The following is an 18342-nucleotide window of genomic DNA, read 5'->3' on the forward strand; positions in this document are numbered from 1 at the left end:
ATACTAGGTAGGCACTGTTCCATTTGCTTTATAAGTATTAACTCGTTTGATTCCTGTAACAATCCAATAGGATAGGTCCTAATCTCTGTATTTTACAGGTAGAAGGTTAAACAACTTGGGAGAGCTCAGATTTAAATCCAAGGAGTACACAGTCCATGCCCATAATCACTTTACCATTAATGCTTCTCCAATTGAGAGATATGAAAAGTGATTAATGTCCTAGTTAAAGGATTAAACAAAGTCCATTCCTGCCTGAATAGTCACTCGGATTTTAGAGGATTTATTACCAAGTACAAAGCTGTTAGTGACGACAGAAGTAAAACAATACCCTTAAACCACAAAATATTTTGAGCTTTTTAAAAATCTTGAAATCTAGTATAAATTTATCTACAGAATATTTATCAAACAACTCCACTATACTGTTTGTTTTTTTTAACTAAGATGACAGCCACACATTCTAGCTCCATTTGTAAATATAGCAGGTTATAAGACATGCGAACAAATGTCCCTTTCAAGTAAAAATTTATATAGCTCTACATCATTTATAACAATATTCTTCACCAATGTTATTCAAAAATGGTGATTCAAATGCTCTTTGTGAAACAAGACCTACTTTCCCGCTTTTGCGAGGCTATAAGATTTTAATCTGTACTGCATACTTACAGAAATTCATAGTTGCGCTCTTCAGGTGAAGGCAAGTACACAGTAACAGCATCCAACAAGGGCTGGACACCTTTGTTTTTCAGGGCACTTCCACAAAGCACAGGCACTGCTGTCTGAGCCAGTGTTACTCTGCGAATTGCAGTCTGGAGCTATAAAGCAGAGACAGAAGTACTGTATTCTGTGTGCAGTATACTGGCTCCAACTGAAGTATCTCAGAATTAGACACCCTCGCCAACCAACCATGTAAAACAGAACCACTCAGCACACTTCCATCATTCTTCATGGCCTTATTCTTCTGTATTTTTCTTTATAATGTTAATCACTACTTGGTATACTGGATATATATTTAATGGTTTATTGTCTGTGTCCTTATCCCCCAGAATATAAAATCTACATGAGCGTTATAATAAGTCCCATAAAACATTGCTAAATCCCCAGAAACTACAGAAGTACCTAAAATAAGTAGGTATTTAAAAATATTTCTCAAATAAATGAATTAAACATACTTCTGATTTAACCTTGATTGTCTAAAAGAGGACCTGTACAGAAATTAAGAACATATATATGAATTACAACTTCCTCAAAGGAATTAGACCAACATTAAATCAAACTCAGGAGCGCCTGGGTGGCTCAGTCAGTTAATCGTCTGATTCCTGATTTCGGCTCAGGTCATGATCTCACAGTTCATGAGTTCGAGCCCCGCAATGGGCTCTGCATTTGTGCAGAGTTTGGGATTCATTCATTCTCTCTCTCTCTTTCTCTCTCTTCCTTCCCCCTTGTGCTCTCTCTCTCTCTCAAAATAAATAAACTTAAAAAAAAATCAAATCCAAAGAAAAATGAAAAATCAGGGTAGAAATCAAATTTGAAAGACCTCAAAAACGAAGAAAAGCATGGGTGTGTTTGCAACCTACTGGTAGGAGAATGGTATATCAATTCCTCCTCAGATCATAAGCTCTTTGAAAAGAGAAACCATGGTATGTGACTACAGGGCACAACAAACATCACATCTAAGCGCTCAAATACTAAACGATAACATATTTCGATAATTATGGCATTTCGTTCAAAAGAAAAGTACTTTTTTCCATTCCTAACTTCAAAGGTCTCAAACTTAATCTTGAGACTCATGTTTTTCTTTAATTCTTTTTGTGAAAAATAACTAAGTACATTTTCTGCGCTCAATCTGGACCCCATTATATACATATATATAATCCCCCTAAAATACTTGGGAGGCGCCTGGCTGGCTGAGTTGGTGGAGCATGCAACTCTTGACCCTGGGTGCGTGAGTTCAGGCTCTGTGTTGGGCAGAGTTTACTTAAAAACAAACAAACAAGCAAACAAAAAACAACTTTACCTGGTAACTCGTTTCATAAAGAAAAATAAAGACTGTTTGCCAAATTCATAGGGGAAGGTCCCTAGCAGAAAATAACAGAAATGCCTTGAAGAAATTTGTCCTAATTCAATTATTACTACTATTTTATATGCCTATTCTCTGGTTTAATGTATTTCAAAAGGAAACAAAATAAATAAATAAAGACCTGTAATGAGCTTCTAGTAAGAATTAAAACGCTGTCAGAAAAAATAAGAAAAATCATTGCAGTAGTCTATAAAACCAGTAAATTTTCAATATAAAATTTCCACCTGTAATTTCCCTACTAAAGAAATGATCACAAGGAAAGCACTGCAAAGAAGGAATGAGTAACTTGTACTGACTCAATAAGAGTAAAAAAGACTCAATTTCTGATTTTGTAAAGCATATCTGAAAACAGTAAATCCCTACCATTATTTAAGCACTTGTATTAATAGTGACTTTATCTTAATGTTCTCCTAATTAAGTCAGCATTTTCTAATGCTATGCAAAGTTGAAAAAAACTAAACACCTGAGACAGAAAAATCAAACCACATCCAATTAGTAAAACTTCATCAAAGCAAATGAATAATAAAATTTACCTTTTCAGCTGGTAGCAAATCAAAATTTTCACTAAATTCTCCTAAAACCAAGTCAGCAAATTCATCATCCAAATCTGCAACCTAAAAAGAACGGTTGTAGTTCTATAACTTGCTTTTATTGTCACAACTATTAAGTCCAAATAAATGTACATTATCCAAATATTTCAAAACAGCTACATGATCTACCTTATCCAGGCCACAGAACTCTCCTCAACATCTCAAGAGATAAACAGTATTTCTTTCATAGGAAAGGAGACTGAAAACTGAAGATGTGCTATTATAAGTTCCCTACATACATGAGAAGCAACAGCCAGATGAAGTATCTCAATAAAGTGCTATCCACTCAGAGTGCTCGAAAGAAATAAAATACCACAATTCACAGTCAGTGATAACATATCTAATGGATTGCTGTTTTTAGATAGATTTAGAAGTCTTAGTTCACTGAAAAGTTTCCTCTGGGGAAAGTTTCCTGCCTGGGTGGCTCAGTCGATTAAGCATCTGACTTCGGCTGAAGTCATGATCTTATAGTTGGTGAGTTTGGGCCCCACATCAGGCTCTCTGCTGCCAGCAAGGAGCCCGCTTCCTATCCTCTGTCCACCCCTCCCCTGCTAATGTGCACATGTTCTCTCTCCGCAAAATAAGTAAAACATAAAAAAAAAAAAGTTTCATCTAGTATTCCTTTAACATTATGAATATTCACCAGATGTCCTAAGACAGTCCAACTAAAATAATTCCTGTTATTCTAATCCGGCACTGCAGGAACAGATATAAATTGAGGGTCATAGGCATCATTTCAGCAATAAAAATGCAATTATCTAATTCATGTTCTTTTCTTAGTTATCTGCATATATGAAATAGGAGAATTCAGCTGACAATAAATTTAATAAAAGTTTCAAAAGTTTGTAATAGTACAAAAGAGCAAAACATTCAAACTTGGAGACAAAAACACACTTTTAACAGCTAAGTATTGTAGAAACATACCTAACCATTCTCCGGGGAGGGGGGGGGGGCATATATGATGGATAAGCATAGCTTCTGGAATTAAACTGCCTTGAAATGGCTCCACTACTTGCTGACTTACTCAAAAACTTAAGTTACATCACCTCTCTCTCTCTCTCTTTTTTTAAAATTTATTTATTTATTTTTGAAAGAGAGAGATAGAAAGGATGAGCAGGGGAGGGGCAGAGTGAGGGAAGAGAGAGAATCCAAAGCAGGTCCCATGCTGTCAGTGCAAAGCCCGATGCAGGGCTCAATCTCACGAACCCCAAGATCATGACCTGAGCCGAAACCAAGAGTTGGATTCTTAACGGACCCACCCAGGCGCCCCCACATCACCTCTCTTCACCTTGGTTAATCATGAAGATAATACTAGTACCTACTTCAGAGGGCAAGGATTGAATAACCAAGTGAAATCATGCTTCTAGAATGTATAGGAAGAATATAGTAAGTGTAACTTATTATCACTATTCACCTTTAGAACACAGGAAGTTGCTTCTAGTCCACACTAATCTTATTCTCTAAAAAAAAATTTAATCGTGGTAAAATTTAACATAAACAGAACATAAAATTTACCACCTTAACCATTTCTCACTGAACAGTTGAGTAGTAGTGTTAAGTATATTCACATTGTTGTAAAACTAATCTCCAGAACATTCTCAATCTCACAAAACCCAAATTCTATACCACGAAACAACTCTTCCTCATTCTCCTATCCCCTATCCCCTGGCAACTATGATTCTACTTTCTGTCTTTACAAATCTGACTACTCTAAATACCTCATATAAGTGGAATCATTATAGTATTTGTCTTTTTTCCTGGACTGACTTATTTCAATTAGCATAATGTCCTTGAGGTTCATCTGTATCGTAGCATGTGTCAGAATGTCATTCCTTTTTAAGGCTGAATAATATTCTATTCTATGTTTATACCATATTTTATCTACTCATCTTGTTGATGAACACTTGGTTGCTCCCACGTTGTGCCCAATAGGAATAATGGTGCTATGAACAAGGAAATGCAAATATCTCTTTGAGACCCTGCTTTCAATTCTTTTGGATATACATCCAGAAGCAGAAATGCTAGACCATTTGGTAATTCTATTTTCAATCTTCTGAGGAAACACCATACTACTTCCCACAGTGGCTGCATCATCTTCATTCCTACCAGCAGCGCAGAAAGGTTACAGTTTCTCCCTATTTTGCCAACACTTATCTTCTGGTTGAGGGGTTTTGTGGGGGTTTTTTGACTGTAGCTATCCTAACAGGTGTGATGTGGTCTTATTCTCCAATTCTATAAATACACATGTATTCCTTGTAATCAGCACTTTAATATCTACAGAGAGTCTCAAATCTAATTTTTGTTATATTATACTACCCTGTCCTAAGACATGCATTAGACATGCCTAAGATAAAACAAAGAAAAATCTCAAAGGAGAACTAATTATGCACCCAATTACTGACTAATAAATGTCAATTTCAGGCACCTGGCTAGCTCAGTTGGTTAAGAGGCCAACTCTTGATTTCTGCTCAGGTCAAAATCCATGTCAGGCTGTGCTGACAGCATGGAGCCTGCTTTGGATCCTCTCTCAAAATAAATAAACTTATATAAAAAAATACATACATACATACATACATAAATGTCAATTCTACTTTTATTCTGTTTATGGCTCCCCAAATTAGAGAAGCAGTAAAGCAAAGCTGGTAAGAGCTCCAGCTCTAAATGGAATCAGACCTGGGTTCAGGTTCCAGCACTACTCCTTATTAGCTGTATGACAAATTCGTTAAGGATTCTAAGTTTCTGTTTCCCCACCAGTAAAACAAGGATAATATAGGCTGCTATGAGGATTAAATGTATCACATGTAAAGCACTTAAGCTAGTTCACAGTAAGTCCTCAGTAACAGTTACCCAGTAATAAAAAGAACAATGACCATTATTCTGTTAATGATAAAGTTGATGATTACTGTATGTTATAAAGGGAAATAATTACTTCAACTTCATACAAAATAACAACTTCATACAAAAGATTAATGAAAACAATTAATGATGACAGGATCTACTCTGACCAATTTAATTCAGAAATAAAAAAAAATCAAACAGTTCAGATTCAAATGTTTTTCACTACCATAAGATTCAGAGAGTTTATGGCACATGCCATTCACTCTCTGAATCTTATGGTAGTGAAATGTATGTATGTATTTTTTTATATAAGTTTATTTGAGAGAGACAGAATCCAAAGAGATAGAATTAGTGCCACTGCACTTAAACTTATAGCAGAAATAAACCACGTTTATTAGTATATATGCCAACAATACCATATAAAATATCATAAATATTAACAATCTTACTACTTTCTATTAAAATTTTGAGGGTGGATGAGGTCCAGAGTTACCTATTAACTATAAAATTAATGGCTTTAAAATTTTCTAAGTTAATGTGACATTTGATAAAATAAAAGACGGACACACTCTCTGATATTCCTAGGTTTAACCCTAAACAAATTGTCACAAGTGTGTACAAGGAGATACATACAAAGATGTTCACAGCAACACTGTTTGTAACAGCAAAACAGACAACATAACCTCAAAGTCCACCCACAGAAGAATGGACAAATGTGGTATAATCATATTGGAACATGACACAAGATTGAAAATGAAGCATAACCACACATAACAACAAAGATGAATCTGCAATGTACTGTTATAAAATACAAACAATATCACTCCATTTATGGAAAGTTCAAAACCATGGAAAACTAAGTCCTTCATGAATATATACATTTGTAGCGAACTATAAAACAAAGCAAATGAAAGAAAAGGCTACAACCAAAATAGTGGTGGGAGGAGTAAATGATAAGTGGAAAGGAGAGAAATTTAAACAGAAGTGTCACACAAAGATTCAAGGGTATTGCTAATATTCTATTTCTTAAGCTGGGTGGTAGAAACATTGGTGTTCATCGTATTCTTCATTACACTTTATATATTACACTTTAAACATACATAAAGTATATATTTACTTCATAAATTTCATAATATATAAAATATTTTTAAATTTTCTAAATATGCAAATGTAAACTCAAAGTATTTACTTTACCTGCTCAATTAAGGCATTCCTTGCTTCAGTTGTCTCCTTAAGCAACTCAGGATCACTCATTTCCAAAAGGGGATTCCTCACAAAGTCTTTTCCATCATCTGAATTAGGATTCCAAAGAAGTTTTTCTTTATTTACTACATCCACAACTCCTTTGAAAGCTTTGCCTTCACCAAGTGGTAACTGCAAATCAAAGCGAGATTAACTTTATTAAACGATAACTCAATTAGAACTGCATTGATGAGAAAATGTTACCTTTCTCCACTTTCCCCCAAATGGCTATTAACATTATTACCATAATCTATATCTTTTATTTACATGCCAACTTCTTCCAAAAAACATCTGAGATAGTTTCAGATATATATGTCACAATAAAATGATGAGGAAATTTGCAGCTGCTGCTATTAATAAATCAAATATTAATCAACCAACCTGCAAAAGTAATGGCTTTGCCTTCAACTTCTCTCTGATGCTTTCAACCGCATATTTAAAACTGCAGGAAGCAAAATAACTATAATTAAAAATGTTAAGATTCTTGGGCCGCCTGGGTGGCTCGGTCAGTTAAACGTCCCACTCTCGCTCAGGTCATGATCTTGTGGTTCATTATTAGGGCCCCACACTGGGCTCTGCGCTGACAGTACAGAGCCTGCTTGGGATTTTCTCTCTGACCCTCCCCTGCTCATTTGCTCCCTCTCTCTCTCAAAAATAAATAAACTTAAAAAATGTTAAGATTTTTTTAAATGTTTATTTATTTATTTTGGGAGACAGAAAGAGATCACAAGCAAGCTCCTTGCTGTCAGAAGGAGTTCAATGCAGGCTTCGTCTCATGAACCGTGAGATCATGACTTGAGCGGAAATCAAGAATTGGATGCTCAACCGACTGAGCCACTCAGGCGCCCCTTAAATGTTAAGATTCTTAAAACAGATTTAAGAATGGTCTCTAAAATCACAACCATTTTCATTGTCCCTAATGTTCACCAGTGAAGTTTTCCACATGACAATATCTTGAGTAAACTTTCAATGCCAACTTCAAACAGTGCTTGAGTATCTACCATAATCCTGCCACAGAGATATCTACAGTATTATTATTATAAGCTTCACTTATTATAGTTTGAAACTAAGATTAAATAAACTGATCAAAGTCACCAATAATAAAGTTCAGTTAGACATTCAAATGCATGATCTGTCATTATAACTCAAGGATTCTTCTAACAACTACATTTGCTATCACACATAGCTATCCCCTTTCTTCCAAAAGCCAGCCCAATTTTGCTGTAACTTTACCTTAGGCATTCTTGGTATCATGTTATCAGTTCAGAATTAGGATAGAAAATTACATAAACACAAAGCATACTGTGTGGTTTGAGGAGAGGGACAGTTGGTGTTTTGTATTTGCCACTTACACACTGACCAGGATCTCTCCTTATCACATTTCTACCTGTTTTGAAACTCCTTTTTTAATGGGACTGAATTGAGATTCCATGGAATATTTATACTCTAGAGCGAACAGCTATTTATAAATTTAAGTTATAGTCCATTAAAAACTCAAAATTGTATTCCTACTTTTTTTTAATGTTTATTTATTCTTTTTTTTTTTTCAACGTTTATTTATTTTTGGGACAGAGAGAGACAGAGCATGAACGGGGGAGGGGCAGAGAGAGACGGGACACAGAATCGGAAACATGCTCCAGGCTCCGAGCCATCAGCCCAGAGCCCGACGCGGGGCTCGAACTCACGGACCGCGAGATCGTGACCTGGCTGAAGTCGGATGCTTAACTGACTGCGCCACCCAGGCGCCCCAAATGTTTATTTATTCTTGAGAGAGAGGGGGAGAGAGAGGAGAGAGACAGAATGTAAGGAGGGGAGGGGCAGAGAGACAGACCCAGAATCCCAAGCAGGCTCCAGGCTCTGAGCTGTCAGCACAGAGCCCAACGTCGGGCTTGAACTCCCAAACCGTTAGATCATGACCTGAGTTGAAGTTGGATGCTTAACCGACTGAGCCACCCAGGCACCCCTGTATTTCTACTTTTAACAAATGGGGGGGGGGGAACCCTTGAAATACCTTGCTCCAGTTTTGTCCATTTTGTTTAAAAAACAGATTCGAGGTATCTTGTGTTTATCAGCTTGCCTCCATACTGTGAGAGTCTGGGCCTGGAGCAAAGAGAAAGGGGAAAAAAAAACACATATTGGACAAAAATAACTCCACTACACATGGAACAAATAGATCTAAGAATCTACTATAACATGGAACTGGGCCCTGTTCCAACACAGAATTAGTGCCGCTGCACTAGCTACTCTTCTGCTAGTGGGTAATAGGACAAAGAACATGATGAAGTGTGATACAGAATGTGCTTCAAACTGAGAATAATACTCCTTTGGGTGGTCTAGGTTGCCATACAAGGAGAACAAACACCTGGGAGGTATTAAGAGTCATGGAAAGAGGACTTAATCAAGAACCAGAAGATGTCATTTTTGTCTGGTTTCACCTTACCCAGAACAGGTCACATAATACTGAACTCATCAGTTTGCTGACCAGCAAAATAGAGACTTTTGCCTTAATTCTTTTGTTGTTGTAATGTAAAAAGAATAGGACTGTACTATAAAAAATTATATTGTGAGGGGCACCTGGGTGGCTCAGTCAGTTAAGCGTCCGACTTCGGCTCAGGTCATGATCTCACAGTCCGTGAGTTCAAGCCCCGCATCGGGTTCTGTGCTGACAGCTCAGAGCCTGGAGCCTGTTTCCGATTCTGTGTCTCCCTCTCTCTCTGACCTCCCCCCCCATTCATGCTCTGTCTCTCTCTGTCTCAAAAATAAATAAACGTTAAAAAAATTTAAAAAAAAAATGATACTGTGATAAAAATATGCATTTTTACTCCTGAAACCAATATTGCATTATGTGTTAATTAAAATTTAAATAAAACTTTTTAAAAGTACATGCATTTTTATTGTGAATGTTTAAATGTTGAGTTAAACTGAAGAGTGAGGGAAAAAAAAGCCAATAACTGTATTTCTTAGTAGCAATTCTCATGTATTTTTTTTTTAATTATTTATTTTGAGAGAGACAGAAAGCATGCATGCATGCATGGGAGGGGGCAGAGAGAGAGAGAGAGAGAGAGAGAGAGAGAGAGAGAGAGAGAGAGACTCCCAGGCAGGTTCCAGGCTATCAGCACAGAGCCGCGATATGGAGCTTGATCCCACAAACCACGGATTATGACCTGAACCGAAATCAAGAGTCAGATGTTTAACCAAATGAGCCACCCAGGCGCCCCTCTCATGTGCTTTTCTATTTGACTTCTTTTAATTCTAATTTTTACACATTTTAAATATAAATAGTTTGAGTCTGTTACAATATCTCTGCCTAGTGGAGTCTCAAAGCCCTAGAACAGAGCATACAAAGCCTAATGTGCTGACATTACCTGATACAGAAGCCACTTTATATAATTTGTTTAGGTAAAATTTAGATAGAATAAAAAACACTCAAGTGTATAGTGCGTTCTCGTAAATGTATAGATTTGTATAGCTACTATCCCAACCAAGATATAGAACCTAAGAAATTTTTCTTATGTCCCATCCCCCATAAACAACCTGTCCTCACATTTGTCACCACAGATTCATTCCATTTTTGAATCTCATATAAATAACATGGCTTGTTTCACTAAACATAAAGTTTTTGACATTCATTTATGTTGTTAGGTATGATGGCTGTTATTTTTGTTGTTGTTGTTTTGTTTTTGGCTAAACCCCTTCGTATAAATGTGCCAGCTTGTTTGTCCACCTGTGGATGAGCACCCAGATTACTTCTAGTTTCGGGCTATTATGAATTTAGCTGCTGTAAATATTTTGAAAAAGTCTTTAGGAAACAAATGTTCTCATTCCCTTGGATAAAGATACAGGAGTAAAAGTGCTGGGTGAGAGGATATGTGCAGACTTCATTTTATAAGAAACTGCCAAATAGTCTTCCAAAGTATAATATTTTACAGTTCCACCAACAGTGTATAAGAGTTCCACTTGTTCCACAACTTCAGCCAGTATTTGCCATCATTTTTTTCAACTTTAGCCATTCTTGTGGGTATCAAATAGTTTTTCTTTGTAATTTTAATTTGCATTTCTCGATAATCAATGAGACTGAGCATCTTTTCGTGTGCTCACTGGGCCATTCATGTCTCTGGTGAAAAATCCGCTCAAGTCTTTTGTCCATTTATTTACTGAGTTGTAAGTTTTTATTACTGATTTGTAGTTATTCATATATTCTGGATACAAGTCCTTGATCACACCCATGTACCATGTATTATGAAAATTTCAGCACATACTTCCTAAAACAATGATATTTTCCTACATAATCAATAGTGTTATCACATTCTGGAAATTTAACATTCATATACTATATCTAACATGAGAAATTTTTTCATAGCCTACAGCTTCCCTTTTTATTTTTTAATTTTTTTAGTTTTAATGAGAAGATGTAATTTTGATAAAGTCCAATGAATCAACTTTTCTTCTTCTAGTATGCTTTATATCCTAAGATATTGTTACCTACCCCCAAGGTAACTAATTTCTGCATATGGTGAGGTGGGGGCTGGGGGTATATTATAAATTTTCCAAGAAAAAAGCATATTAAAAAATATAGAAAGACTTCCATTATCCCACCTGCTAGCTAAAAGTCCATTTTAGCATGTTGTAGCACATAAAAGGCTTCTGTGTCACAAATTCAGAAATTTCCTATTCCAATATATTTCAATTTTGTAAATAATGCCATCTGTCAAATGTACATATACAAGTCATAATGACAGAAAGAATGCAACCATTAGGACGCGAAGTGATCAGAAAGAAATGGGAATAATGTATAATCAACCTCAGACCTCAAGGTCAGGCTGTACTTAGATCAAAAAAACATCACTGCCTGTCAGCAGTCCTCAGGTCGGGCTTTCCATAACTGTATTATTTCCCCCCAACAACTTTTCATTCTGAAAAATCTCAAACCTATAAAAAAGGTAAAAAAACAGTACAATAAATACCCATGTACCCTTCACCTAGATTCACCAAGTATGAACACTTTGCCACACTTGCCTTTTTCTCCCCAAATGTGCATATGAACACATTAGAATGTGTGCACTGGGTATGGGAATGTGCCACTTGGATCTACTACACAGAGGATAATTAAATGATAGCTCCAGGTGCTATTCATCTTGACTACTAACTACCACGGTCTCTCAAGGACCAGCTAATGGCCAAGCAGAGCAGAAGTACTAATGTAGGTTATTCCTACAAAACATGTGGGACTTCTCCAACAGGCAACTTTGCCTTGAGGACTTCCATCAGCCTAGCCAAACCCCTTGTGGAAATGTGCTATAGTCTGAAACTCTTCCTACCCAATCAATCGTCCTGTCACCAAGAGCTCCCTGATCTGCCCTCTGGTCTGAAAGCTCTCTTCCACTTCTCTCTTTTCTCCTTTACTCTTCACAGGGATTTCCACCAATAAATCTCTTATGCATCTAATCCCAACTTAGCATCTAATGCTCAAAGTACCCAAACTAACAACATACGTGAATGTGTGCGTGGGAGGTGAACCACTAGAGCAAGATGCAGATATCATGACACTTTAATCCTAAATACTTCAGCCTGTATTTTCTAAAAATAAGGATATTCTCCTACATAACCATTTACAAAGATCATATTCAAAGAATTTAAGCTGATACAATATTTTTCTTTTTTTTCTTTTTAATGTTTATTTATTTTTGAGACAGAGAGAGACAGAGTGTGAGCAGGGGAGGGGCAGAGAAAGAGGGAGACACAGAATCGGAAACAGGCTCCAGGATCTGAGCTGTCAGCATAGAGCCCGACGCGGGGCTCAAACTCACAGACCGTGAGATCATGACCTGAGCTGAAGTCGGACGCCTAACCAACTGAGCCACCCGGGTGCCCCTACAATACTTTTTTCTAATAACATATTATCTATATTAAAATTATTCTGGTTTTCCTACTGATGCTCTTTGTAACTTTTTTTTTTTTTTTAATTTTTTTTTCAACGTTTATTTATTTTTGGGACAGAGAGAGACAGAGCATGAACGGGGGAGGGGCAGAGAGAGAGGGAGACACAGAATCGGAAACAGGCTCCAGGCTCTGAGCCATCAGCCCAGAGCCTGACGCGGGGCTCGAACTCACAGACCGCGAGATCGTGACCTGGCTGAAGTCGGACGCTTAACCGACTGTGCCACCCAGGCGCCCCTGTAACTTTTTGTTTTTGAATCCAGGATCCTTCCAAAGATCGTATTACATTTAGTTTTCTCGTTTGTTTAGAATCCTTTCAACTACAGGGGTGCCTGCGTGTCTCAGTCAGTTAAGCATCCAACTTCAGTTCAGGTCGTGATCTCATGGTTCAGGAGTTCAAGTCCCGCATGGGGCTCTGTGTTGACAGCTCAAAGCCTGGAGCCTACTTCGGATTCTGTGTCTCCCTCTCTCTCTGCCCCTCTCCTGCTCACACTCTCTCTCTTTCAAAAATAAACAAACATTAAAAAAAACTTTTAAAAAATTTCATTTGATTGCCTTCTCATGATTAGATTTGGGCCAAACATTCTGCCAAGAATACAACATAATGTTGTCCCTTCTTAGTGCATCCTATGAGGAAGCCCATGGTGTTGATTTGTATCATTTGGGAAATGTTAATATCGATCATTTAGTGTATCACTTTTAGTAATTTTAAGATTAGAAGTGAAGAGGATTCTATATTTAATAAAAAGCCAATCTTGAAATTGTAAGACATATAGCGATATGCTAAAGAGTACATAACTGACCCCAGTATAATTTATTTTAAATCCACTTTTAAGATTTATTCAAAAAACTCAGTAACTGTTAGGACACAATTCTTCATGGGTATTTCACCTTTCTACATAGTTTGTTAGGAAAGGCACTAACTGCCTTTGTTCTGGACTATGTCTTCAAAGATGTCTTCAAATATAGTAAACAGCTTAGAAAGAGAAGTGTCTTCCTCTGAGTCAAAAGGTAGGTTTGTTTATAAGCCTGGAAGATAACACCTCTCTCCAGAGCAAACAGCAGGCATGCTTACTGCCCATTATAAAATGTGCATTTTCTAAGCACAGGGTTCCATGGCATGTGCAACTCTTGACTCTCCTGACTCTCTTTAGGTCACCCTGTGGGAATTGGGGCTTGGGTAACTAAGACAAGAAATTATCGACACTCTGGCTATTGCTATTCCTGTGATTAACAGTCCTTTGTCTCTGACTCAAAAGTCTTATGCCAGCATGCCATAAAACTGTGGCAGGTTAACTAGTTAGCTTAAAAAAACAGGTAAGAATCTCAAGCCCTTCACAGTTTTCAGCACTAACTTTCATATTTTCTACAGAAAAGCAACTATTTCCTTTTTATTACGAAATATCTGAGATCACATATAGACCTGTATATGTGATTGCAGTATTAAATTCCAATTTCACCATAATTTGATTAATATGAACTTAACAAATACAGGGCTATCGTAACTAAATCTGATACATTTTACTTTAAGAAAAAATCATGGGGCGCCTGGGTGGCGCAGTCGGTTAAGCGTCCGACTTCAGCCAGGTCACGATCTCGCGGTCCTCCGGGAGTTCAAGCCCCGCATCAGGCTCTGGGTTGATGGCTCAGAGCCTGGAGCCTGTTTCCGATTCTGTGTCTCCCTCTCTCTCTGCCCCTCCCCCGTTCATGCTCTGTCTCTCTCTGTCCCAAAAATAAATAAACGTTGAAAAAAAAAAAAAAAATTTAAAAAAAAAAAAAAAAAAAAAAAAGAAAAAATCATGTTGTTGGTATCTTCACTTTACTTTGAGAATATTTTTTACCTCTACACCAGCAGAGGCATCAAACACAGCTACTGCACCATCCAACACTCTAAGGCAGCGCTCAACCTCCAAGGTAAAGTCTACATGACCTAAAAAAAAGATGAGAAACATAACACTTAAAATCTTTTATTAATTTTTCTGTTTATTTTTGAGAGAGAGAGAGAGACAGAGCATGAGCAGGGGAGGGGCTGAGAGAGAGGGAGACACAGAATCTAAGCAGGCTCCAGGCTCTGAGCTGTCAGCACAGAGCCTGACACGGGGCTCGAACTCATGGACCGTGAGATCATGACCTGAGCTAAGCCTGGACACTCAACCTACTGAACCACCCAGGAGCTCCAACACTTAAAATCTTTTAAAAACTGAACAAAAAAACATGATCCAGCAATCCCACTTTGGGGTATATATCCAAAAGAACTGAAGGGAGAGTCTGAAAGACATATCTGCACACCACACTCATAGTAAAACTATTCACAATGGCCAAGAGGTAGAAATCCACAACCCAAATGTCCATCAATGGATGAATGATGTATATTTACATACAAATTATGTTATATATGTACAATGGAATATTATGCAGCCTTAAAAATAAAGGAAATCCTCTCACATATTATAAGACAGATAAACCTTGAAAGATTTCATGCTAAGCAAAGTAAGTCACCCACAAAAGGACAAAAACTGTATGATTCTGCTCATATGAGGTATCTAAAGTAATCTCCTAGATTACAAAGTAGAAGAGTAATTACCAGCAATGGGAGCAGACGACAAAGAGTAGTAGTTACATAATGGATATATAGTTTCAGTTGTGCAAGACTAAGTACTCCTGGACATCAGTTTCACAACAATGTAAATATACTTACCTACTGAGCTGTACACTTAAAAATGGTTAGGATGGTAAATTTTATGATATATTTTTGACCACAATTTAAAAGGAAACACAAACATGAATAAAAACCTCAAATGATGCAGCACCTCTGCGTTGCTCAAACAGCACCATACCTGGCGTATCAATTAAATTGACTCTATATCCCTTCCAATCAAACGTAACAGCAGCAGACTGAATAGTAATGCCTCTTTCTCGCTCTTGAGCCATGAAATCTGTCACTGTATCTCCATCATCAACATCTGACAAGGAAAAAGATGACACTGTTAGGCTTCATACCAAGTATATTTCATTGAGATAAGATATCTACATGACAGTTTAATTTGCTTTAAGACTGTTTATAAAATATTTGGCTTAATATCTAGAGGCCTTAATCTTACTCTACATAAGTCCTTGTTCTAGAAAAGCTTTTCCAGCAAAATGAGTAATTTTTCCATAAAAAATATTTTTTCTCTAAGATTAAATTCTAAATATTTTAATTTTTCTAAACTTTTTATTTTTTCATTTTTTTCCCCTAGTTTACCTTTCATTATCCCTTTTTATGTTTCTCATATCTGATCCCTTGACAGGAGGGAGGGTAGTGCAATGAAAAGAGCACAGACAGATCTCGATTTAAATCCCAACTTTACCATTACTACTGTATGAACCTGAGCAAGCTACTTAACCTAATTTGTACTACAAGGTTAACAGAGGCAACCTCGCTGGGTTGCCGTAAGAATAAAATGAGACTACATAAAGTACCTAGCCCAGTAAATGGTAAGTAAATGGTAGCTACAGGGAACAAGGTAAAGAAAAAACTCCTCCCAAGTAAAATTCTCCTTTACAAATCCTTCTGATTATTAAATCTGCCCCCCTGCCGTACCCCCCAGCCAAAGACACTTATGTGTACAAATGAAAATAGTCTTGGTGGAACTTCTATAGTAAAAAGTTACGGATAAAGTTCACCTTGACTACTAAATTATTCTGCATTAAAATTCTTGTACTCTCATTAAATTTATATAGTAAAAGAAGTAAAAATGAGTTTATCGTTACCATTCAAAATTCAAAACCACAAGTGATCATGGCCTTATACTACCACTACTTATGTCAGCATTAAACCTCTAAAAATGCTAACCACTTTTCCTCACTGTTTGTGTATGTATAGATGTATATAAACATATGTACACATATGTGCCAACTGGGGGAAGAAAAGAAAAATTTATTTTTCAGGAGCCCCAAATATCTATGTTAAAAATTAGTGTTGCCAGTTACTCACAAAATAACAAACCAAGAAAACAAACATCATTAATGAGACAAAGACCAAATACCTAACCAAAAGTGCTAAGTTTTTATTTACTTATGTTTTTAACGTTTATTTGTTTTTGAGAGAGGGAGACAGAGCGTGAGCAGGGGAGGGGCAGAGAGAAAGGGAGACCCAGAATTCGAAGCAAACTCCAGGCCCTGAGCTGTCAGCAAAGAGTCCGAAGCTGAACAACTAACCTACTGAGCCACCCAGGTGCCCAAAAGCTTTAAACTTGTAAAACATTTGTAGGAGGAGGGGATGCAAGATGGTGGAGTAAGAGGACCCTAAGCTCATCCCATCCTACTTTTACAGCTACATATCACTCACATCTGAGTCAATAAACTGGAGAGTGATCTGAAGACTGGCAGAACAAACTCCACAGCCAAATACAGGAAGCCAGCCCTGGAGAGGTTAGAAAGGGCAGAAAGGCAGCCAGGAGCACTGCCCACAGGAGAAAGGAAGCTGTGGTCACAGAGAAGGCAAAGCACTGGGGAGTTTACATAGGAAAAAAGAATGCCCATAACTTCCAGCCTTGAAAACCAGAGGCACTGAACTCCATGACTCTGTATAACTAGGGGAGTTGGGAGTCTAGAGCTCTGAAGGTCAGGTGACTCAGCAATGGGTAGCCAGGAGTGCACGTGATAGCCAGGTCCCCGCCCTTAAAGAGACGAGGACCTTTAGAAGAGTCAACACAGACGTGACAGCTTGCACAAAGGCAAAGAAATCTGTTTATAGAGATTTCAGAGCACACTGAGGAATTCCTCTGAGAACAAAGGAACTGGCAGGTGCCATTTTTTCTCCCACCCCCCAGCATAAACAGACACAGGCGGGAGGCAGTGCTGCACAGACACCCATGAGGTAGCGCCAGCAGTGCGCTGTGCCTTGAGTTCTCCTGAGGAATCACCCACTCTAAGTATGCTGGCCTAGGCCCTGGGCTCAGGGCAACTTTTATTAACACTGAGTGCGCCCCACCCAATCACTGCCTCCGCGTGCTGTGGCCCTGTGGCCATCGCACTCTGGCAGACCTAGCCAGGTCTAGCAGCTCAGTGCAGATTTTGCTAAAGTTGAATGCCCCCAGCCACCACGCACAGACCTGTACGCTTCTTGTCACTACCTCAGCCGTGTGCTTTGTGTCCGGCTACTAACACATGCCACGACGCTGGCCACCACCGTGATTTAGGGGATCTGGCCTGGGACTACTGACTCGGTGCAAATTTTGGTTAACACTGCTGCCTGGCCCCTGAGCCCTCCTATGGTCATGCCCTCTCAAGCTGGCCTGCCTGGGTCTAATACCACAGAAAGCAAGCACAGCCCACAAGAGGCAGATAGTCAGTGCAAAAGTCTGGACTGAAAGAGAAAGCACAATAGTAGGACGCAAGCAACGCAACGCAAGCAACATACAGCAGACTCCTCTGAAGTGTCACTTTCTGGTGAATAGGGAACAGTGCACTGCAGGGCACTACAAGACCTCTTCTTCATAAAGCCACTACTTTTAACAGCAGGAAATATGGCTGACTTTCCTAATACACAGAAACAGACACAGAGAGGTAGACAAAATGAGGAGACAGGGGAATATGTCCCAAATGAAAGAACATGACAAAATCACAACAGGAGACATAAGTGAAACAGAAATTACTAAGCCTGGTAGAGAATTT

The 18342-nt window shown here is 38.0% G+C and overlaps 1 protein-coding gene across 4 annotated transcripts in view; it reads right to left on the reverse strand.

Annotated features, from left to right (window-relative positions):
* GFM2 (GTP dependent ribosome recycling factor mitochondrial 2) overlaps positions 1-18342 on the reverse strand; it is a 76155-nt gene that overhangs the window by 32821 nt on the left and 24992 nt on the right. For 3 of the 4 annotated variants that reach the window (XM_030323004.2, XM_030323031.1, XM_030323015.1), the window contains 7 exons: positions 15522-15647; positions 14526-14614; positions 8759-8847; positions 7129-7189; positions 6700-6879; positions 2611-2691; positions 664-812 (listed from right to left, as the gene is read on the reverse strand). In XM_030323004.2, coding sequence (XP_030178864.1) covers positions 664-812; positions 2611-2691; positions 6700-6879; positions 7129-7189; positions 8759-8847; positions 14526-14614; positions 15522-15647 — 775 coding nt within the window. The remainder of the gene's footprint in view (positions 1-663; positions 813-2610; positions 2692-6699; positions 6880-7128; positions 7190-8758; positions 8848-14525; positions 14615-15521; positions 15648-18342) is intronic. The other variant, XM_030323022.1, reaches the window with a different exon arrangement.

The sequence above is a fragment of the Lynx canadensis genome, chromosome A1, assembly GCF_007474595.2.
Source record: "Lynx canadensis isolate LIC74 chromosome A1, mLynCan4.pri.v2, whole genome shotgun sequence".
In the NCBI taxonomy this organism is placed as follows: Eukaryota; Metazoa; Chordata; class Mammalia; order Carnivora; family Felidae; genus Lynx; species Lynx canadensis.